Raw genomic sequence first — 24,298 nt, forward strand, 5'->3', positions numbered from 1 at the left:
GAGAGAGAGAGAGAGAGAGAGAGAAAGAGAGAAAGGAAGGGTGGGAGAGAGGGAGGGAGGGAGGGAGAAGGACAGAGAGACTCAGAATTTTGAATAGTTTCTTTGCTAAACTCACCATCTGGAGAGCCTGTGATTGATTAGCTTTGGCCTCACCATTAAGTGTCAATATAATCAATGGGAATGACTAGGCCAGGGTCATTACATAGATAATTTGCCTGCTGTGTAAATAAAAATGAAATTGTTTAAATTTTGTGAGAGAGAAAGAAAGTGAAAATAAGGAATGACAATTTGTTTGTTAGAGAAAGTGGAGGCCATTGGAATGACAGTTTTTGGAAGTGTGGAGCAGTTTGGCTAAGAATAGGAATGAAGGATATTTTTTTCCAGTTTATCATCGCCAGAGTGAGGACGTGTTATCCCTCTCTTGCTTGCACACATTGCCAGTAGTGCCTACTTTACGTATGTAAACATCGGGGAAGAGAAGTAGATGTCTGTTACCTGCAGGAGATTTGTCTTTAAAGGAAAAGCACGATTTATACTTTTTTTTTTTGTTGTTTCTCTTGGCAGGTAAAACAGAAAGGGGCTCATACTCATCTTATGGGAGAGAATCAAACTTACAGGGTTGCCACCAGGTAAGTGTGACTCTGGGCTGGGGAAGGGTGTAGAGGGTTAACCTGGGGATATCAGCGTGCTTTGTAAATTCAGTTCTACATTTTCAACTGTGACACTGAAGATGCATTGAAAGTCTGCTGGTGACTGTGTGTACGTCTTGGAAGAATTCAGAGCTTAGAACTGATAAGCACCTCATCCTTAGATCTCTGCCGTATCAGGACTTCGTCCACTGGCTTGTTTTTATTTTTTAATCCATCAGCCTGCACCAGTGGCACTGTTTGCAAACCAGCAATGTGGTTAGAGTGGTTCTATCAAAAGAGTTTATTTGCAATTAAGAACTTAAGACTTTCTCGCACAGGAAATGCTTCGTGGAACCATGTGTCAGACCCTGGGTTCGGGTGGCTAGTGCCCTAAATTATAGTTTTCCTAGGGACTGTATGATGTTGTGTGAAAACAGGGTGGTATTGAGGGATAAAAATGTCTGTGAAAATATGATTTGTTGTCCCTTTTTGTTTCTGAATTGTTTTTGGCTGGAAGTCAAGGCCAGCAGGCTAACAGCAAAGCCGTCTCAGGGGAAGCATGCGTGAGCTAGAAAAATAGGAGCACTTTAGTTAAATAATAAAATGCCAGTGTGATACAAAGGTGTAGTGTGCGTGCGTGTGCCCATTGCACTCTGCGTTTGTGTACTTCTAACTCTCTGGAGAGAGCCCATTTCTAAAAATACTACCAAGGCTGAAGAGGAAGGTTCGTTTCGAGACAATTGAGATTTTTATAGATGCTTTCTTTTTCATTTCAGTATCAGTATTGATCATATATTTAATTTGTTATACCTCCTTTTTATAAAAGCATTAGTCACTTACTTTGGAGAACTCTGGTAGAATTTGATGATACTCTTTCATATTCAAAGCTCTCTACTGTTTTTTGTTTTTTTTTTTTTTTAATTCACCCAGACAGAAGGTTCGTTCTTTCTATACTGGAAAAGGGATGCTTAGTCTTTTGAACTCTCTCACCCTCCCAGTTTAATGATATGGGGGGAGAAAACCCATTTGGGTTTTTTAAACAACCTGTTTAATATATCCCTGAGAAATGTAAGAACACATGCGCTTTAGTAATGAAATAGAGTGTCTGAAGGAAGGATCATTTGTGTACCAGGCATCTATCATGAAAGGTGGAATTCTGGTGGGTTGGGTTTTTTTTTTCCTTCTCCCTGTATACATTTGCATTTTTAAAAGTTGACTCCTTTGGCCCAGTTGCCAATTCAGTCACATTTGGCATCTAAAAGATTTGTTGCGGTGAGGTGAACAGTGCTTGGGGTAGGGACTCCTGCCGGAGTGCAGTCCAGGGCAGTTTATTTGGAAAGAATTCTGCAGGAAAGAAATTTACAGCCATTCCAGCGCAACGGAAACATCTTTGGAATGTGAGTGCACATGTTCGGGGCAGATAGCCTGGGCGACAAGCCTCTCAGGGCTGGGTCTCTGGTGTAAAGCTCTCAATTCCTGCAGAAGAGCCGGTTCCTGTGGATCTGGTTTCTGAGGGTCAAGGCGGAGGTCACTAGAGTTTTGGGGAGAAGAAAGTTGACAACATCCTTCCTTTTTGCAGATGGTCATGGCAGAGGTCTCTGTTTTCGCTGGGCCCCTTTTGCTGGTCATTGAGAGAATAGGCTTCCTCGCCCCTGTATCCTTTCTTACTAATGGGAATTGGCGTGATTCCTCACAGACACAAAGATTTCCTCTGCTGAGTAAGCGTGAGGCCCCTTAACTTGTGAAAGCATCATCCAGACCGTGTGAGTCTGTCTGTGTGTGCAGAACACAGACCCTCCTCCGTTGGTGGGGAATACTTGCCTCGGGTGAAACTGAGCTTAATTTTTTTTTGCAAACACAAGGTGAGAAGTGGAGAGGGGCAGAGGGGGGAATCGAGGTGGCTGGCTGCCTTCCGATGCCTGAATTTCTGGGCCTTGGGAGGTTCCTTTTGAGACCTCCTTGTCCAGGAGAATTCTTTTGTGTATGGGGAATAAGACTGCATCTGCTTTTCTTAAAAAGCCTTCCTCCTCTCTCTAGCTGGGGAGTGTGCAGATTCCTTCCTTCTTATTTCTGCTTCATGGTTGGGAGTCTTGCAGGAACCGACTATCCCTGTGTTCAGCTGGGTCTCAGCACTCTCCATAAACAGTGTGAATGCTTAAAAGAGAAACACTGGAAATTCCCTGCCTGGGAACCTAGGGCCTGGAGGCGAGGAGTGTACATGGTATGAATTTCTGCTTTCTGTGAAATTTGGGAGTAGAGCAGACCATAGGTTGTCTTCTAGGGACTCTCTTGAGCTGTTTTGTTCTTTGAATCCCAGTCTACCACACCAGCCACACAAACCAAAAAGAAAGGCACAATCTTGGGCTTGGAATCTAAATAGCTGATCACAGCTGAAATGGTTCCCTACTGTGTGACAAGGTGAGTGACTCTGGCGGGGACAGCTTTTGTTTTCTCCTGTTTGCTACTTTATTGAGATGCTGGACTAAAACTTTTGGCCAGTGGGCCCTAAGGAGCTCCAGGGCTGCTTTTTCGTATGATAATAGTATGGCCCCGTGGACTTACAGGGATGAGCAGGGTTGCATGGGACATGCTGATTTCAGTCCCAAGGGCGTTTTGTTGGGTGCAGAGAATCAGTGGTGGTAAGCAACAGGTAGGGAAAGGCTGTGTGGAGAAATTGATTGTTACTGTGAGATATGAATGACCGAAAAAGTGCATCGGGTTAAAATATGTATAAATATGTATATGTCCATTATGTTTCTCTTGTGGATTTAATGTTGATAGTGCTAGACTCATGACTTTTTAAAAAATGGATATTTTAGCAGAAAAACAAATGCCTGTAGGTTCACGATCATCAACTAAGTTGTTTAGATTAAAAATATGAGTAATAATATACATTCATTAATGCATTCTGATATGAAATTATCAGACATAAACTTGATGACTTTTTTGAGACTTTTGAAATTGTGTAGAAAATGAACCAAAAGACAAATAAAAACGACCAAACAAGACTTTAAAAAGTTCTCACTAAATACGAGAAAACTGGTTTGAATCAAATTGGGGTACGGAAGTCACACCCAGGCTTAAAACTTTCTTGCCAAATTGCAACCTCATTCTACTTTTATTGGCAGAGAAAATGCGATTTATAATGGAAAGTATGACAGGAACGAAAATGAGTGGAAATAAACTTTTTTTGCAAGATAGTCCAATTTCAACCTGAGATAGCCAATACCTAATTTCTAGTGTGTATCATGGCAAATCACAGAAGAAGAATATCATTTGCTTTTGACCTCTTGTCCTGCTTGCAATAGGATGTTTGGTGATTTGCAAACTTTTTAGTTTTGCCAATACTTTTTAGTTTTGAATGAGAGATGAGGTCAGTACAATGATTGTTGTTAGGGAGGTTTTTCCTTGAATGAAAGTTAATATTCAGCGTGTGGAGTTGTTGTGCCCCCTTCACCAACGGGTTACAGCCTTAGTCCAAAACGTGGTTTGTTAAAATAGTATTTCCTGGGCAAGATGGGTATGTGAGAGGGGGTAGTGCCGAGCGAGCCGAGTCCTCTATGAGATCAATTCTACTAGGACCTGACTTAGTACTTGGCCTGTGCTTTCTGACAGCACCCCAGGTGATTCTAATGTGCAGCTAGGTTTGATTATTTCCTAGATTGTTTTATAGAAATATACTCTCTATGGTAATGACTCGCGTTCAAAATGTGGCATTTCTGCTGACCTCCATGAAGCTTTTAGACTTTGTGCCTTAATTAGATTATTTAAGGTATGGAAATACATTGCATATGACCTTCATTTAAAAGGCAGTGAAAATTAGTGATATATGGAAAATCAGCACCATGTCTTGAAATCCTTATATGAAATTTTACAACTGAATGTCCCTGCTCACATCTTGTTTTCTCTAGGGAAGGCCAAGCTTTAGCCTCACCCAAGTTCATTTTCTTTCTCAGCAAGTAATCAAATAGGACTATGCTGATAAAGTTATTTGAAGTTTAGATCTTATAACTGACCGATGGATTTAAGAATTAGGCCTAATCTAGGATAGTGTTGTTAAATTCCAGAAACTTTGATGCTGTAGAGGAAATGGGATTTCTCTCTGTGTAACTTAGGTTGTTTATATTACTCATTTTTAATTTATTGAATCAAATGATTCAAAAAATTACATATTTGAGAATTGATTTTTTTCTTTTAATTATTTTGATTTTTGATACAAAAGGTATTACAAATGACTTAATTCTAGAACTTTTGTTCTCTATAAGCTTTTCTTATCTAACGTCAAAATAGAAAAGATATAAGTCAAAAGCCATAAAAACCTTTTGTCTGTTATGAAAATGGCTACTTAGGCCTTGTGTAAGCAGAAATGCATATTGCTGTTTAATTTGATATTCTGTCTAAGTGTTCTTAGTAATCAGTAATTCGGTCCCAGGTCCTATGCATTCTTCCAGGGAACCTCTGTCGTGCACCCCACCTGCCCCACTCCCTGTGATATACCGCCCTTGCACTCTGCCTTTCCTTTTTAGTAATTTTTCAGATTTGCCGTTATTTACGTATTTGTTGAATACCAGTTTCCACCAGGATTCTTAAACTCCTGGAGGGCAGGGGCCATGTTCACGTTATCTTGCACCCTGTACCATGTGCCTCCTAGTATCACTTAATTCCCTAGCGTCACTTCTGGAAAAGAATGAAGTTTGAATTAGGGATGTGCATGAACCCTAGAGTGAGCAAAATCTTTTTTAAGCTTGTGAAAATCAGGAAAGCCTTCCCTTCTAAGCTACCACGTAGGCCCTGAGGGACACAGAGGTCCTACTGTGGAGAGACACTCCCTCCGGCGTTCTCTCAGCTGAATACTTACCTAGTGGCATCCCTGTCCTAGGCCTGTGTGTGGGAAACGTGTGAATGAGAACCTTGTGGATGCTCTCTGTTTCTGGTGGGTGTGGTATTAGAACCAGAGGTCAAGATCCTAGTCTGATCTTTCAGATGCACCGCCATGGGACAGGATATCTGCAGTCACGCTTTCAGACGTGGCAGTGTTTGGGTTTGTGGTGTGTACGCCCTCAAGACTCTGCCCCCAGGAGGGTATTTCAGAAAGCAGCTCAGTCCTCTTGGGGCGTTGCTGTGGGTATACCCTACCCTCAAAGTGACCCAACACTCACCAGAGAGAAGAATAGATCCATTCTCTCAATGCACTGATCAACAATTTTATTTATCAACCCTCTAGTGATGTGTTAGGTCTTAGGGAGAAAAACAAAGGGAAGTGCATTCATATCCTGTCTTTCATCCCCACCAGCAGCTTCCTGAATGTTAGCAGGCGAAATCAGATCAAACTCCATTCCTCACTTCAGTTTTTTTTTTTTTTTTTTGAGACAAGGTCTCACTATGTTGATCAGACTGACCTTGAACTCCTGGGCTCAGTTCATCTTCCTGCCCTAAAACTTCTTTGAAGGTGGGTCTGCAGGCTCTTTAAATTTTTTTTTTTTAAATGCCCAGAAAAATTGAAAAAGAAATGAAATGAAATGCCATAGACCCAGCATGTAGATTAAACATGTGGTAATATTTGTTGCATTTACTTTGTGTATGCATATATAAAAGGATATATATTTTTTTTCACAGAACCATTTTTAAGAGGCAGATCTCAGATTTCAACCTTAGATTTTTCAATGTGTGTCTTTTAAAAATAGGATACTTGCCTATTTAACTAAAATACTATTATCAACCCTGAAGAAATTAGCAGTAATTTCCTAACCCTAATTCATATTCAAATTGTTCCTATCCTCATGAAAATGTCTTTATAGGCTTTTTTAACAAAAGCATTTATGGATGGCCTTTAGTTTCTATTTCTCTTTATAATTTCAATTAGAACAGTTCCTGGTTGTTTATTTATTTATTTTGTTTTGTTTTTGTGATGGTTACTTCAAAGAGACTCGGCCATTTGTCTCATAAAATATCCTCCTTTTAGAGAATTGTTGTGTTATTTCTTTGTGTTACTCTTTAAAAATTCAGTCATTCCTTGTTTTGCCTACAAACTGAAAATTAGGTCTGAAGCTTGATTCAGGTTTAGGTTAAGCATTCTTGGTTGGAGGAGCTAAGGGATGATGTGGAAGGCTTCGTATCCCTTCGGAATGTTCAACTATGTGCTGCTAGAATGCTAGCTAGATCACTTGATAAAAGAAGCAACCCACAGATCACTCCATTGTAAAGAACCATTCCTGCTTTGCAAATGGCAGGTAACCTTTCAGTAGCTACTTTGGCACTGGGCAGATGCCCCCTTACCCCAACAGCCTTCAACCGGATGGCTTTTGTGTGTGTTGATGACCCTCACCGAAATCAGTGGATTTCAGATTGACAATTTTTTTTTTAAATTGTCATTCCTTCTACATGTACAGCTGACATTCTCCTGTAAAGAAGAACTTTCTTTCGTTTTAGCACTGCCAATTTTAGTAAAATACTTTTTACTAAATAAAATACTTTTTCATATGCATGTGTAAAAGTATATATATTTTTCAGAGAACCATTTTTAAATGGCAGATCTGAGATTTCAACCTCTTAACCCTGGACTAGCATAATGTCGATAGTCTTTGCTTTAATATGTCGCTTACCTGGAGACTGCTGGCAGGGTTCGCGCATTCTCCAATCTCTTAAAGTATATTAATAAGAGCAATAGATTAGGACCCACCCCAGAGGGTCTGAAAAGCCTTAACTTCAGGACAGGAGGTAGTGGTAGGTGTGTCTCTTTGCAAACCGAACTCCAGTATTCTATTGATGATATTTGGAGCTGTGTGATAATCTCTGTGTCCCTTGCTGTGCGATTAATCTTGCAGTAAGCCCTAGAATTTCTCTGGATCCTCACATTGCCCTCCTACATTCTAGTAATTGCTGTTAAACATTTCACAGGCTTGACCATCAGTGGCTGGCCGACCCTTCTGGTGGACTGCCGTGATGCTCCACACAGCCGCTCGATCAAGGATCAGCGAGATAGTGGAAGTAATCCCTGCCCCAGTCCAGTTGTAGGTGATGAGCAAATGTCAAAATGAGGGAATTGCTGAAAGGTAGTTTGCCAGTGTAAATCTCAGAGTGTTAATACTGCTCATGCAATAATTTAGCAATAAGACAAGCAGACCCCAAACTGCAGTCCAAGGAAGTTTTGGAGTCTGGTTTTGGACTCCAAAATATCCGGTTTCAAAGCCAGTACTGTGCCACATTGGGATCCCTGCTGCCCAGGCCAGGATGGCTCTCTAGGCTCTGAGGCCTGTGTCAGGTCTGTCGAGGAAAGCGCTCACAGTAGGTTTCAGGCTCCCTGGAGAATCTGGACCTGACAGAACCTAGGACTGAGTGACTTCACTGGGGTCTTCTCAGGATTGATTCGAGTGGCTGAGGTCGGGGGAGAGGAGGGCATGTTGCCCTGCTCCTGCCTTTAAAAAAGAAAAAAAGTTTATGAATAATCTATTCAGTAACATCCTCAAACTTAGCATGTGTAATTTCCTTAAAACCAATGAGGATTTCCTGTGAAAAGGCTGGGGTGGAATATGCCAATTCACATTTTAGCAACAGCCATGAACACTTTCTTTAAAATGCGTAGATATTTTGGCCTTGATTTTTGTGCAGTGCCGGCGGAATGTGGTTTGCCATTGCACACATTTGGATTCATCATAGATCAAATTATTATTCCTGCACAGTAGCTACATACAACAAGATTCTGAAATAATCCCGTTAGTAGGCTCTTAAAGGTGACTTCCCCCGCCCCCCCCCCCCTTTTTTTTGATTATGGCATTTAACCTACTTGTGAAATGCATGGAGTAACAGAATGTATGTTTGGAAGCCTAGGTGAGTTTTGTAATAGTGAGTGCATTAAAACGCCCTTGAAATCACTGTGAGATGATTTATGAGACACCAAAGAAATGGACTTCTCGTATACAAATTGAAATTTCACCAGGATTTTAGGATTAATGTCTCCTTTCTTATGAAAAGCATTATGGAGTTTTTAATAACCTCTAGCAATTAGGACTATAATCCTTTCTTATATTTCTGATATGTAAAAAGAAAGGATAAAATCAATTAATGACCAAACATAATTGATTTAACTCTGGGGTAGACCAGATAAAGTTTCATGTTGAAGTATACCTGCATATCATTTAGGAATCCGGGTAGCTCTATAGCTTCTTTCTCTGAGAAAGGTGGTGTACTCACAGTTTAGCATCAGAATTTATTTTCAATGCAAACTGTCAGAAATATTTATTCTATTGTCTGAGGACAGACTTGGTGTTATTCCATTGATGAGGAAATGTTTACTGAAACTGCTAGAACTGAAACCCAGAATTAAATATCAGGAACACTAGAAGATACGGACAAACCCCCCTAATCTGAAGTCAAAAGGATTTATTAAGAACTGTTTATTTTTTTTTTTAGAAGAAATACTTAGAACAAGAAGAGATATTCTTGAGTACTGCCATGCCTGATAGTGTGCTTAGAATTGAAGCACCCACTCTTTGAAAAAAATTGTTTGTGCTTGGGATGTTTATGCGGATTTGTTTATATGTGCTTTCACTCACAGATAGCTCAACTGAGCTTCCTACAATGTGGCCCTCCAGTACCCGGTGTGTTGTGGCTCATCGAAGGAAGTGGACATAAGGGAGGATAGAACCCAAAGCGGGGCGGGGGGGGGGGCTAGTTAGTTGGCTTTAGCATTTCTGACCTGCAAATATTGCCTTTTTCATAGCCCGGCCCTTATTTGTGCCAGATTTTTCTTGTTTTTAATCAGGGGAGAAGTCACGTTTTGGTGGGGTTCTGACTTCAGCCTGGCATTTCAAGAGATTTGGGTGAATACAGTGTTTTATCACTGTTACATTCTTATGGCACTTAACAAAACCTGCATAGCCCACATTTCCCTTCCCCTCTCTTGTCAGAAGAAATCTTTCAGTAAAGAGTTCTGTGACTCTCTGTTTATCAGATACATCTTATTTTCAGCCCTCCTTAAAGCTATGTTTCTGTGAGTTTGGGACAACAGTGATTCACTGACGAGCTGCAGTGAAGGAGAGCATCCTGGAGGTTTTCAAGCAGTGGTCATTCTCGAGAGCACTGCATCTGTGGGTCTCTGCATGTTGGGGTTTGACCGTGCATGCACACAGAATAATCTGAGCTCATTTGGACTGCCTTAATGAACAGCAGGGCACTGAATCTTCTCAGTTTTATTGGTATTGTATACAGTAAGTTATTAAATTTCATCTCTGTAATATACCTGCAGTAAAATAACAAAACATTGCTGCACTTAAAGAACATGTGTGTGTGGTACGACACCCTCCCCTCTTATTTCAGCCCCCCCCCCCACAGCTGCTTACAGATTTCAAGATCCATTGTATAAATTCCCTTGAGCCCACCTCTAATAATCGAGACACATCTGCCATTGCACTATTATAGGCATATGTAGTTTTATTGAAAACTATACCTGTAAAAAAATTAAATAACTCCTACCTCAATTAAATTGGCAAGCTACCTTTTGCAAAGATCATATTGCAGACCTCCAGAGACCCAGTGAGTTCATTTTATCCTTATATTACAAATCGCTAAATATGTTATTTTTTATTTAGCTGAATAGCTAGCTGTTTTCATGCTTTTTGATGATAAGTTACTTTCATCTCTTCTCACTTTGTTTTCTTTCTTCCCTCATCTGTACATTTAAAACAGTACTGTGCAAGCCCTGTGAAGCAAACATTGAGAACCCGGCTTCAGTAAACACAGGATAAGTGCGTCAAAGGGAAGGGCTGATACGCAGTTTTAACTCTTAAGGGATCATGTAAATAAACATAAAAGTTACAAAATCAGGATCAAAATCTTAACTCATCTTGTGCATCGATCGATTGATAATTTTTCTTGAGCTTCTTTGAGACCTGGGTGATCATCCTCGGGCAAAATGGGGTGTAACCTGAAGAGGAAATGAGCCCGTTGGTCATAGGAAACCCATGCAAGTGGCTTCCTGGTGGGTTGAGGCCCTTACCTTAACACTCACTGATCACTAAATGAAGATAAGGGTCAGTAGTAGATGACGGTAAAATTCTTTATCCAAAGGAGGAATAATAGTAAAATACCTAATGATATAAAATAGTTCATGGCATAACTTTTCCATGACTCAAAGTATGTAGGGTATCCCTATAGGTCTCCAGTGAGTTAATCAATCCAGCAGTACAGTGATTTAACCAAGAAGAAAAAGGAAGTGAATTAACTTCATGTTATCATAGAAAACATCCCACTATGTGGGAGTACAAATATCTACCCTTCTGGGAGAATTAGAAAGTTTCTCATCACATTGTTCCTGCAGAGGAGAACGTTCCGTGCTGGTCAGAAGGTTCTGACTGCGCATGAGCGGGCCGAGTGGGGAGAGGCATGCACTTTCCCCCAAGGGAGCCTGGACATAGAAAACTGATATTCTGATGAGTCAAAAAGTAGATGACTTCCCAGGATGAAGCCACTGCTATGGAGAGGGCAGAAAATCCAGCATTGTCCACCAGCCGGGATCACGTTTCAATGATTTTTCTTTTTTGATAGGAAAATTGATGAAAATCATGGTCATTGCATTACAGCTGGGGTTCCCTGAGCCTAGGAGAATGTATGCAGTCTGTACTTTCCAAGGGTAGTTTCGGCTCCACTTGTGGCTCCCAGGGATTCAAGGTTTCATGAGGATAAAAAACTGGGTCTTAGACAGGGCCAGTGCTTATAGCTAGGATCCAAAACTCCCAAGGAGCCATAATGTAACATCTCAGGAGGCTTTTGGTTTTGCCCTATAGAGTTAGTTGCCTTTCGATGGAAGAATGCATTACGAATTCTAAACTGAGTTTTTGAGTAGTGCTCCTGTACCAAGTGGGCAGGACACCCTTGCTTAGGCTGTGTGCTCCTGGAAGTCCCACCCGCTGAGCCTCTTCCCTTGGATTGGATTCAGTCCTCAGGAACATTTATTACCAGTGCTTTTGAACTTGTAGCCTGTTGCACTGAGCTCCAGAGTGTGGAACTGTCATGTGTAGAGAGTGTGGTCTGATGTAACATCAGTGGTGGTAAAAGACATGCTGTGGACGGTGACTTGTGTCATAGAAGGGTGTCAGCAGCTGCTATTGCTTCAAGGAGTCTTTGGGCATCTCTGTCATTGGACTGTCTCAGCCAAGAAGTTGCTGATGTGGACCTCTTCCCCGTAGTCCGACCCCCGAGTGAGCACCAGGTCAAACTTGCCTGTACTTGCTCTGAGGGTCTGAGTCCCAGGTGCCATTCTGTCAATGGAAACAACATTTAAATTTGTGATTTTTGAATGTTAAGTGAGACTTCTCCTAGGATTCATTTCTAGAGAACCTGCCCTATATTTCTTTTTGCAGAAAGCATAGACCCTATTGGTTCTTGGATTCTAGTCTGCCTCCATCCAGGCTTCATTCTGAAGCAGTTTGTCTTCTCCTAATGTCCTAGGTGTCCCTACTGTCCTCTGAAATCTCGTAGACTGCCTTTCCAAGCTCATAAAGTCGAGATCCGAGGCTTCTGTGGAGTCCCATGCTACGTGTCTTCCTTAGTTACCTGGCGCAAATAATTTTATTTTTCTCTAGTTATAGACAGAAATAAAATGCAGACATCCTAGATCAGCTCCTTAGGACCTCAGCCCACCATCAGAAACCTTCTAGAGTATTCAGCAATAATAGAGTCCATGAGACCTTGATTTGGGGTGTTCAGTAAATGTTTTTATAAGACCCCGATGTTACCAGGTCGGTAGAGGATGTGAGCTAACGGATAGTATAGTATAGTAACGTATAGATTCTCCTAATCGGAGGCTGTAATATTTAAAACTTTTCAAATGTGTATTCTAATATCTATTTGGATCTATTTTCAAGGGGCTGGAGTAATATTTGGCAATTGCCCGGCATATAGGAAAGGAGAAAAAGATAATTTCACCGATGGTAGATGGTATTGTGCTTTTGAGGTTGAATCCCATGATTGAATTTCCCCTCAGGGCTAGATCCTTCCTCCTGTCCTTTGGCTTGGTCACTTGATGCCCCCAGCTGCCTCCTCAGACTCCTCCATCTCCCTCCCCTCCAGGAGTCCCTAGGGGCCAGACCACCTCCAGAATAGAGTGATCCCGGGCCCCTCCCCCAGCCCCCCTCTCCCTCACGCGCAGCTTCCTCACTGCCGCTGGTGCCCATGTCCCCTGGCTTAGCCCCCCTCCGTGGCTGCAAGGTCCTGTCTTTAGTGAGGCACACGGGCTCTCGGTGGCCGGACCCGATCTGTTCTCAGCAGTCTCATCTCCAGTCCCAGCTGCTCTGAATGCTGCAGGCTCCTTGGGACTCCTTTCGTGGTTCTCTGTCTGCACCTGGGCCTTCTGCTGGCCTGGGGTGTCTCTGACCTGTCTCCTCTTCTCCTCGCTCACCCACATCTCGCATCAGATAGCTCAGCCCTGGGACTTTGTTCAGGACGCCACTCTTGCATTGTGTCTTCCAGAGACCCTCAAGGTTCTGACCACACCAGACCAAGGGCCGTGATTCTGTGCCTAGTGGCTTCTGAGGCACTTACCCTGTAGAGCCAGGGGTGGGCAGGGCCTGGGCCTGTCCTGTCCGTCTGCAGGACCTGGTGGGACCGTGGTGAGTGTCTGCTGGAGGGTCGGTGGGTGGATGAGTAAACATCAGCTGAATTAGCCGTAACAAGGGCATGTGAGCACAGAGCTCCTGCCTAAATACTTCTGTGCAAATTTCCTTCCTTGTTTTGTTTGTGGTGTTGGGAATTGAACCCAGGACTTTGCACAGGCCTGACCTGTGCCATGTCCCCAAAGAACTAGCACCTACCTGTGAGCCACACCCCTTGGGAAGGCCTTGTGCACATTTCTCGACTTAATCCTGCCCATAACCTTGTGAAGCAGGAACAATTTCTAATCCTCTTTTATGAGACTCACAATTTTTGTTTTTTTTTTTCCCCACCATTAATAGTATGTGGCAGAGGTGGGACTGGGGACAGAGTCTTTGACTCTAGATGAGCTGGTTTCTCTGCCACTTCTTTATTCCTGGGTAAAGCTGGTTTAGCTTTTCATTTTAGCAGGAGCCTGCAAGCCTTCTTAGAGATGACCCCAGCTCTCTTCCCGTTGCTGACTTAGGTAGTGTCTCTGGAAGCACTGCTGGCCCCTCTGTCCGTAAGAAAGATGTCCGTTTTGGTCTCCATTTCTAAGGAGGGCCTGAGGAACCCTGCAGTCTCTATCACCAGTAGCGTCTCTTAGAACCTTTTCTTAGAACCTTGATATAGGCCATGATAAAGATGAAACAAGGAAACGAGATTAGCTTTTGTTCATAATATTGAAATCCTTAAAGATAGAGTGTTCGAGTCAGGAAGGACCTAAATGTCAGCCGTTGCTCGGTGCTGCTTTGTAGCAAATAGGAAATTGAGGCTCAGAGAAGTTAAGATATTGCATCAGCATAACACAGCAGCCCTCACTCATAAGGATCCGCACAGTGGAATTAAAATTCTGATAGCGTGATGCTGAGGTTTTCCTTGATGTCTGTATTCTTTCTACCAAAGAGCAAAGGACCATCTAGACCATGAAGTAATAGACACTAACAGCCAGAAACGTGGCTGGAAGAAATTTTTTAGACGAGTGTCCCTTTGTTCAGCTACCACTGAATTGCACTGTCTCAGAGCCAGAGGGTGTCGTTTGCTTGTAAATACTGAGTTTTTGAAATGTCACTGTAACACTGGAAAAATGTTGTCTCAGAAGGTTGCCAAAGTGACAGAATCCCGACATTGTAAATACCAGCCAACACAAGTGCTCATAAATGACAGGAATAAAATATACTTGACTAAATCCATAATAATCACTGATAACACTGTTTACCCTCAGTGACCAGGAGCTGTGAACTCGGATAAAAAGCGCATGTGTGCAGATATCATTCATGTGTCTGAGCCTCTAGCCATTCCAGAATATTTTGATGGAAAAGCTCCCTAAATATGTAAAAGCTTTACAATAACTAAGAGGCAAGTGTGGGAGATAGGGTGATCCTGGGCCCTCATGGACCAGGAGAGAGCCTTGGCTATCTTCACACCCTAGAGGCCCGATAAGGCCTCCATTGTTCTGGTTAGAACCAAGCGATGAGCCAGGCCCAGCCGCAGTCACTGCTCTGTCCTCAACTCCTGTGATTCCCAGAAAACCCACTCATCTCAGGCGAGCACCCACACACCCCCTGTGTTGTCCAGAGAAAAATGCAGGGTGGACCTAGAGCTTAAAAACATCAAGCCACAAATGGCAGGATTCCATGAGAACCTGAACCCAACTTTGATTTTTGAGGAGCAGGAGATGGTCAGACCTCCCTCCAGCCCTCACTGTACCCGTGCTTTTTCTTGGTAATAACTTTGTCCTCTGTGGAAGTGGCTGCTTCCTTTCCTTTTCTGCTTCAACGTAAGAGGACATGTACAAGATGGCCCACCAGTACCTCCTCAGCCTCTGTGATGTGGCTGCTTATATGATCAACTGCATCTCTGAATCAGGGAACAGTGCCCGGTGAATGACATGGGTTGGGCCCTCCCGGTTTTTCACCTGATGAAAGAGCCACCAAGCCAGTAAGAGCTGGCAGAGCAGACTCACGCCCCAGGGATCCGCTCCCATCTTTGCCCAGATGGTGCATGGGAGGGAGACACTGGGGCTGTTTGGATGACCTTCTTGACTTTTGTATATGTGCAGAATCCCTTTTCTTCTTTCTTGATATGCTCTCGTATTGCTGGAATGTTTTCTACAATAGGCATTGCTTTTTTTTTTTTTTTTTAAGGAAAAATAAATTGCATTCAATATTGGAAGTAGTCCCAATGAGAGCTGGGGGAAAACTATAAAAGTATACATTGCAAATTGACATTTGACCAAGAAATAATGGTGATTGTACTTCTTGGATTGTACTTAGGTAAAAAGTTCACAAGCCTGGTGTGGTGGCTCACTTCTATAATCCCAGCTATGCAGGATGCTGAGGCAGGAGGATGGCAAAGTGGAGGCCAGCCTAAGCATCTTAGTTGAGATCTGTCTCAAAATTAAAAAATGGATGGAGATGTAAAGCCCCCCAGATCACCAGTACCATTAAAAACCAAACCAAAACAAAACCACCACCACAACAAAACAGTCCACAAGATGGGAAATGCTGTCAGTCAGAAGCTACCTAGAAGCTGAAACAGTGAAGACTTTGAAAGGGTCTGAAGGGACAAAGTCTATGGACGTTGGTGCACTTTGGTGCCCATGGATTTGAGTGGGTGGCATTGTAGCTTAGGAGAAAACTGGAGGGGTTCAGACCCCCTTAGGAAGTCAGCAGATTGCCCCCCGGCACGGCCCGCTGGTAACACGTAGATTCAGCCTTGCCCTGCAGACTTGCTGGAGGGGGCACAGTGAGCTCCCTGGGGTGCCTGGCGGCTGGTAGGAGGCAAAGCCTGCTGGACCAGCTTGACTGATGGCTGTAGGTGTCGCGTTGGAGGGGCAGCGGCCCATCTCTCTCAGGCTCCGTGCTGGCACAGCTCCTGCTTGTTGGTCATGAATGCAAACAGATTGAATAGCTTCTTAGATTTTCCTCGGAGAAAGGCATCTTTGTCTTCAGGGATGAGCTGGCTGGCAGGGGCCGTGTGCACTTTCTGCATCTTGGCACCCAGCAGGGACGGACTGATGCCTTTTCTCCCTGGGGCCTTGACTCTGGGTACCTGCAGGATCCTGAGGGCTGAAGCGGAGCAGGATGAGCCTCCTGGCAGAAGTTTGCCTTGAATTTCTTACTTTTTAAGGCCACTCGCCCCCAATATCTGCTTTTTAAAGTTGGTTTTAGTCTTCTGGTGGCCATTTATTTATTTATCTATTTTGGCAACAGGGCTTGAACTCAGGGGTGTTTAACCATTGAGTATATCCCCAGTCCTTTTTCTTTTTCTTTTTTTTTTTAAATTTTGAAACAGGGTGTCTCTAAGTTGTTGAGGCTGGCTTTGAACTCGCCATCCTCCTGCCTCAGCCTTCCGAGCTGTTGGGATTACAGGCTTGTGCCACTGCACCTGATTTCAGTGGTCTTTTAAAAGTTATTTTCTAATAAAAAGAAAACCTTTGGGAGTTTTCTTTCAGGCATGGTAGGCAGAGTGGCTAGAGGAAATTCTGGCCAAATCAGAGCCAAGATTTAAGTATTTTGCACAAATTCATTTTTATCTAAAACTGGTAAAATCTTTTGGGCTCATATGCTGCAGGTGGACAGCCACAAATTTGACTTTGTATCTGCCCAGTTATCCCCACCACCCCACTGCCCCCTCATTTTTTCTTTCTGATTCCTAAGCCTCCAATCAGCTGCTCTTTTAGAAAGCAAAAGAAGGGAGAGAGAAAGAGAGAAGTGTTTGTCACCAGGGTATAAATAGCTGTGAGACTCGGGGAACTCCTTAGTGAAGTTCATATTTAACAATTAGCTTCGAGGGCATGTCTTTGAGCTTAAAAGTTTACAGGTGAATAAAATAAGTGCAGAAGTTCAAGAACTCACTTTTTCCCTCTGCACATCCCTGGGTTTCTCCCTTCAGCTCTCTTTCTGAGCCTGCCCATTCCCATCAACCCACTGCCCATATCCAAGAACTTTCTGGTGAACACTCAGAATCTTCAGACACCTTCACAAGGAACTGTCCCCAAAGTGCCCCCTGGTGGCAAGAGGGGGAAAAGACAAGATGGAGGATGGGGAAAAGGTGAGGAGGATAATTTGCAATCTCTTTTTTTAATACATAGGTCTAGTTATTGCTATCTAATGAGTCATCTTTCAGTGTCTGTATGAAACATTTTCGCATAGAATAGTGCAGCCTGTGTTCCCTTTTGTGATCATTTTGCTGCGGATTTTTCTTTCCCTCTTGTCTTCCATTTCCTGTAGTCTGATATGTTTTGCAGGCCCAAGGCACTGGCCCCAGCCTTTCTAACAGCCCTGTTAACACTAGAGACAGAGCGCGCAGGCGTGCACTTGGGCGAGCACGTGAGCAGGAGTGGTCGAGGACTGTGCGTGCTGTCACTTCAGGTGCTGGAGTGAGCAGAACTGGGAGGGGCCGGGATTTTATAGGCACACTGATTAGCCAATTTGCTTGCCACCTCTGTGGCTGCTCATTGGACTCCTCGGGGTGAGTGCACCACCTGATCGACAGCTGTCTGTTGTCAGAGGGCCACCTTTTCTCCTTTTCAGTTTAACTGAACACACAGAGACAGATCTGCAGAGCTCTCTGCAGCTCTGACAGGGTTGCCTTGCCTGCCAGCCCGCAGCCTCAAGGCAGCATGACTGAAGCACTCAGAAAAGAATATTAACCCATGGGCCATCTTGAGTTGGGAGTTATACTGGCATAAAAGAAAAGTCTTTTTTTTTTTTTTTTTTAAGGCAACTACAAGTCCATTTGGTAGAGAAAGAGAAGACATGGTATCCTGTGTCAGGTGGCTTGTAGAAATTAGAGTGCAAAAATTTTTGGTAGTGATTGGCCATGGGCATTCATTGATCTGACTAAGTGCAAAGGTTGAGAAGTTCATTTTCAAGGTAGACCCAGTGTTTCCTGGTGGAGATAGACCCTTTGTTTCCTGTCCAACGCTGTATCTGAATCCTGGGATCATTTCATTAATGTCTTTGAAGGTCATAATGGCAGATTTGACTTGGATAACAACAATGGTACTTGGGATGTGAGTGCTTTTGGTTGAAGGTTGCTTTTTTTCTTTCCCAGCCACACTTGACACTGTCCTCTCTGGGAGAAGATTCTGGAACCTTCCTAAGTTTGCAACCTTTGTATTGTATGGAATGTAGGATGTACCCTGTAGAAACTATCTTCCTTAGGATGTTTTCTATAAGCCAGAGATAATGATCTGGGTTTTGTGATGGGGAAATGGTTTAAATAATTACTATACTAACATCAGCTCAGGAATCTGAATATTAAGTTTTGCCTTGTCATTGTGTCTCATTCATTTAAACATCTACGGGGATTGGTTCAACATGGAGGCAAGCTGGCCTGGTTTGTGCTTATACGTTGGGGTGCTTCCTACATTTGAAAATGTTTAGGGGTACCTTAGTGTAGGAAAATATTTCATTGCATTCACTAAAACAAATTAACTTCGATAGGGACTGTATGTGGAAATATTGAACCTTGCTTTTATTCTTTCTTTGCTTTATATCCTTCTCATTTGTTATTTGTAGCTTGGCAAGCCTTTTCATTGAACTTGGTCAAGACAAGAACTGAAAAACTTTGAGTGATTTCATTGAGCTCTGTACTCTAGTGTTGTGCGGTGATGGTCTTATTTTGGGGAAAGTCTTAGAGAAAGGCAGTATCATTAAAATAGTTGGAGAAAATTCAGGCACAGGGACAGGAAAGACACATTTTCCAAGTTGTCACCTCCAAACTAAGATGGTGTAAATGAGCACAGTGTTTCTTGTCAAACAGAACTTGGACTGGGGGGTCAGATCACTGAGTTTGTGTCCTGATTCCTGCCTTATTCAATAGCATTTGTTTGTTTGTTTGTTTTGCGGTGCAGGAAATTGAACCCAGGGCCTTGTGCATGGGAGGCAAACACTCTATCAACTGAGCTATATCCCTGCAATAGCAATTTTTAAAGCCAAGGCTTAGCTTGGGTGGTTTATGAGATTCCTTCTAGGAATCTCTCACTGTCAGAGTAGGTAAAGAGGAGTGAGGACTTACACTGGTCGCCGATAGCCACATCACAAACACTTGACCCATTCTCAGAAGGACACATCCAAGGAAGAAACTCCAGTCCTTAAGGGAATAATAAGTACAGAAAATACTTGAGAGAGGTACATTTAATTTTTACTGTTTTTTCTTAATCTCTATTTAGTATAAATGATAAACGATTTTTTTAAGTTTTTGTTCTGGTTGTTTTGTTTGCTTTTGGTGTGGGGATCAAACCCAGGACTGTGCCTGTACTGGGCAAAGCGCTCGGCCACTAAGCCACTTCCTCAGCTTTATTAGTGTTAAATGAAGGTGGTCAGAGAAGACAGAGAGAGTTGTGTCAGGTAGGACATGGGGCTCATCTGGGTGGTTGTCATTCCTGTTGGAAGATAGTATTGTCTCATGTATTAAGAAAAGGGTGTGTCAGAGCTTTATGCTACTAAATTGAATTGATTCTGAGACACATTTTTTTCACATTTCAGAGTCTCAGGAATTTATGGAATGCCAGTTTAATTGGCAACCTTTCTTCTCTTGGTAATAAATAGGTAACAATGTGCTTTACATTCAGTGGCATCTTACACATGCCTCACTATAGTTCTGAGGGGAATAAAAAAGTGTGTGTGTGTGTGTGTGTGTGTGTGTGTGTGTTTCCCTTAATAGAGAAAGGCTCTTAGGTGCTGACTGAAACTGTGAATGTCCTTTTCAGTCACTTGGAAAGATCCGTGTTGCCTGAGGACAGTTCATGCACAGAGCTCCCCTCCCAAAACTGGGCACTTAATGCCCCACTGAGGCAGGAGGGGAGAGGGGGCACCCGCTCACATCTCATGCTGCAGGAGGAATGTTCTCAAACTTATTTAACAATTTCTACTCCTGGGCTTTGCCCAACATGTTTTCTTCCATTGAGTCAAAAATGCCAGTTGACTTCTTCACAGGAAGGTCAAGGGTCTTCCCCATTTTTTAAGTCGGAAGTATTCTCACCTAGTCCAAAGTGCCAGTGAGTTACTTAGAATTCACGTTCTTTCACTTATTTTTCGCGTTTGTTGGTACTTTAGAGGTCATCTAACCCAGCTGTTCATCTCACAAATGAGCAAACAGAGGTACATTAGGTTTCTTGTCCAAGGTTTACTTTGGAACTGGATGGAACCTGGGTAGCAGGATGCTTATTCTTGGCACCCTTGCCACTGGACTCCATATGTGGATGATGTGGTGTTCAAAGTAATGAACCCGGATTGAGGATCAAACAGATGTCCCTGCGTCCTTTGCCTGGGCTGCACTTGCACTGATAGATGTGCCCGTAGTTGGGTTTCTGTTGCTTTGATTTTTCTGAATGCTACACTTTTACATTCATAGGTGATGTGACAAGGGCAGAAGACGAACTTGTCACGTGTGGTTTAATATACACAACACTTGATGCTGCAGCAACGCCGGTTGATGGTTCTTTGTGAATTCTGGTGGTCGAGAGTGCCCAGGCTCTGGCTGCCCCCAAGGCCTGTGCTCAGGAGCAGGCTCAGCACAGACATTCAGCACAGTGAGGTCACATGAGACCTCGGCCTGGATGTGTTATTTCCACACATGGGTCTTGTCACCTTTCAAAAGTGAATCTGGATATAATGTTTTCTTTTAAAAAAAAAAAGAAAAAAGACTTCAGACTCTTTCATGTGAACACAGTAGAGGAACACATTACATGTTAATATCATATATTTTCATTTATTATTAAACACTGTGGGTAAAAGACATTTTTTAAATTAAATAGTGGTTTCCCATGATATTCAACTCTATTCTTTTAGTTTTAGAACTGGTAGGGTAAGAAGAGAGTTGAATCTTAATTATTTCTTTTTAGTTCATTAACATGTGGTTTTTAAAAAATAGAGAGGCATTTTGTTTGAGACCCTTATTAGGAAAGATGACAATAGTAACATAATGCTAACTTAATTTTAAAATTGATAAATGTGGGCAAGATGATGGGAATCCCAGAGATGACACAGGAAGTGAGGATTAGCACTCCAGAGAATAGCTCCATCATTGTAATCCCCCGCCCCCCATAGCTCCGTAAGTAATTTAGTCTTTCAGACCTAAAACCGACTCATAAGCTGTAGTGCGAATACCATAATTTGGGAGTTTAAATAGGCAAAAATTGTGTGAGGCAGGCCATTAAACCATGGGTAGTTTGGGTTTGACCACTGTGGGAGTATTTGCAGGTGGGAATCACCCAGAATCACAGGGTGAAGAATGGAAATCTGAGCTCTTTGCGTTACTGTTATTACTGGTTGTCATGGACGGCACGTTTGTGCCCCCTCACAGTTAAAACCCTAACCTTGGTGGGCAGGTGTTAAAAAGTGGGGCCTTTGGAATGTAATTAGGTCGTGTGGGTGGAGCCTCTATGACATTAGTGTCCCTGTAAGAAGTGGAAGAGAGCTGGCCTTCTCTCTCTTGGACATGTGTGGGTGCAACCAAAAGAGACCCTTGGTCCGGGACTTCAACCCTGAAAAACTGAGAAAGAACGGTGGGTGGTTCAGGTCACCTCGGCTTGGGCATTTTGTTTTAGCAGCCTACTCTGATGAAGGCCTTGCTGACTATATATTTTCCAGGGCTGTACTTGAGCTTTCTGGAGTTCCTGTATTGAAAATAGTCATAAAGCTGAGTAAATGAAGTGTTCCACAAAAAAAAAAAAAAAAAAAATCTGAGCCAGGCCCATGCTCTGAGGGGATAGTTGTGCATTTGGAGGCTGGTTCTCTTCCCTTCTTCCTGGTGAATTTCCTGCTTTTCCTCGATCAGGCGTCTGGGAGACCATCTCCCTCCTGATACTCATGGAGCTCACCTCTGCTTCTTCTGAAATGAAGTCTTTGCCTGTGAGGTAGCTTCTTTCCACACCTCAGAGGTTGCAGAGGATGAAGTCTGACTCCTGGAGTGGGAGGTGTTTCTTCATCCCAGAGTACAGATGCATTGTCTAACGTACAGTGCGCAACAGGGCTGTTGCATTAATAAGCCATTCTGAGTTCTGGGTAGATTTGGGCGCTCTGCTCCCTCTTCTACCTTCTTCTTTCCCTCCCCACCTGCTAAGATGCTGTTTCTAAAAGAAAAGAAACAAGTCCTTCACACTTTTTTTACATTGATGTTTTGTTATAAATAACTGCTACTGGTAAATTTAGTCACAGTTGGACTAGATATGTGACTTGAAAAAGGGAGGATCATCGAATGAATACAAACGATGTCTATCAGGAAACACTTCACAGTGAAGAGTTAATAGGATGTTCAGATTTCAGATGATTCTGCTGCTATGCTAGTTATGTAAGAGTAACCATATTTTTCACCTTCATTCAAGCAACTTTTATGGCTCTTAAACTAGCGTCTTCTTAAAACACTGATTTCCCTGGGCCTCCTCTTGGAAATTAATCCTTCTTTGTGTTAACCTGGACCTGCCATGCATACTAGTGGAAAGAACAGTGATTCATTAAAAAAAAAAAAAAAATGTTGAGCTTGAACCCAGGGCCTCCCACATGCTAAGCACAGGTGCTATCACTGAGCTCCACCCTCAGGTTCCCAGGTTCATTTTAAATCTTCTTCCCAGTTTAAAAAAAAAAAAAATCTAGAGCTGATATTCAATAGAGCTTTCTGTGTTGTGCTTAACAGCAGAGGAGTTGTTTGATGTCGATGATCCACAATTCCATTGGTCTGTCCCTTTACTTGAAGACCAAAATGGTGCTAAAAGCATCCCTCCAGCTGATCCCTCAAACAGCCCTCTAACTCAGTAGTCAGAGGTGGAATGGGACAAATTACTTGGCTTATTATGCCTCAGTCTCCTCCTCTGTGAAAAGGCATTAGCACCTTCTTTAGAGGGCTTTGTGAGCAGTGATTTTTATGCAAGGAAGACACTTAGCAGAATGTCTTGCTATAGTAATATCAGCATCTATTTCATTAACATTGGCACCTTCTTCATAGGATTTTGTGAGTATTAAAGAATTTATTGTATGTAAGACACAAGAATACATTAAATCGTGGACTCTACTCAGTGCTGGCTGTTATAAAACTTGACAGTTATTACTTTATAACATATCTTCAACCTTAGGCGGATAATAGTGGGCAGTATCTTTGAATAGATCTGTGTTTCTAAATCTGTAGATCAAGTACTCTTGGTGAAACTTTTCACTTTGATCCAACTCGTACCTTTTGTGACATTAATTAGTCTTTGCAGTTGCCTGCTGAGAAAGTACCCTTTCTTTCTGTTTTCTAAAGTTTTTGAAGCCTAATTTTATATTAAAAGAAAATATGGAAAGAATATAACATATTAAAAGAAAACATTAAAAGCACATGTTTCTTTTAATATAGTAAAAGAAAATAACAGTATTTTCTTTTAAGATTAGTAAGAAGTTTGATTGTCTTCTTTTTATCCTGTAGAGTAAAATGAAGAAATAAAGCAACTTTTTAGAGCTACAGAGTGTCTGATGATGGTCAGGATTGGGCTCTCTGCCATCTAGTCATGATGTGTCTCATTCCATAAAATAGAACCCACTTCAGCGCAGTATGGAATTCCCCTTGATTTCCAATAACTGTAGCATTTGTTGAGTTATGTTTGTCAAGATTCAGTGCCACAAGTAAATTGTAGCTAGTGCCACAAGTAAATTGTAGCTAGTGCCACAAGTAAATTGTAGCTATCTTATAAAGGTGGTGTGGAAGACATCCTTGCTTAGGTCCCATTCCCTGGGCTGTGGTCAGTTGGCCAGGTTGGCATGAACTTGGGCTATGGTGCTTCACTACCTCTGCAAATGATGGGGCAGACCTGAGCGGCTATTCATGTCAGCCAAGTGTAAGCCCTAAATATTATGTATTCCTGCCCATGCTTAAGTTTGATTCATATTTATCCAGAAAACAATGGCGTAGAGTCAGTCATTTTTTCCCCTTATTCCACAGTGTACCCATTCCATAGAGGAAGGGCTTGGAGATCACCACCACCGGGGCTGGAGAGCTGTCATGTTGTAGTACAGGGCGATGAGTGGTGCAGGTGGTGATGGTATTTTCTTAAATTGGAGCAA

At 42.6% G+C, this 24,298-nt stretch overlaps 1 protein-coding gene across 12 annotated transcripts in view; it reads left to right on the forward strand.

Moving 5' to 3' along the window:
- The window catches only part of Tcf4 (transcription factor 4), a 343,890-nt gene that overhangs the window by 175,316 nt on the left and 144,276 nt on the right, over nt 1-24,298 (forward strand). For 11 of the 12 annotated variants that reach the window (XM_076837111.1, XM_076837105.1, XM_076837108.1 and 8 more), the window contains one exon: nt 565-629. In XM_076837111.1, the coding sequence (XP_076693226.1) occupies nt 565-629 (65 nt within the window). Of the gene's footprint in view, nt 1-564; nt 630-2,476; nt 2,492-24,298 lie in introns of those variants that run through there. The other variant, XM_076837115.1, reaches the window with a different exon arrangement.

Source organism: Callospermophilus lateralis, chromosome 17 (assembly GCF_048772815.1).
Source record: "Callospermophilus lateralis isolate mCalLat2 chromosome 17, mCalLat2.hap1, whole genome shotgun sequence".
Classification (NCBI taxonomy): domain Eukaryota; kingdom Metazoa; phylum Chordata; class Mammalia; order Rodentia; family Sciuridae; genus Callospermophilus; species Callospermophilus lateralis.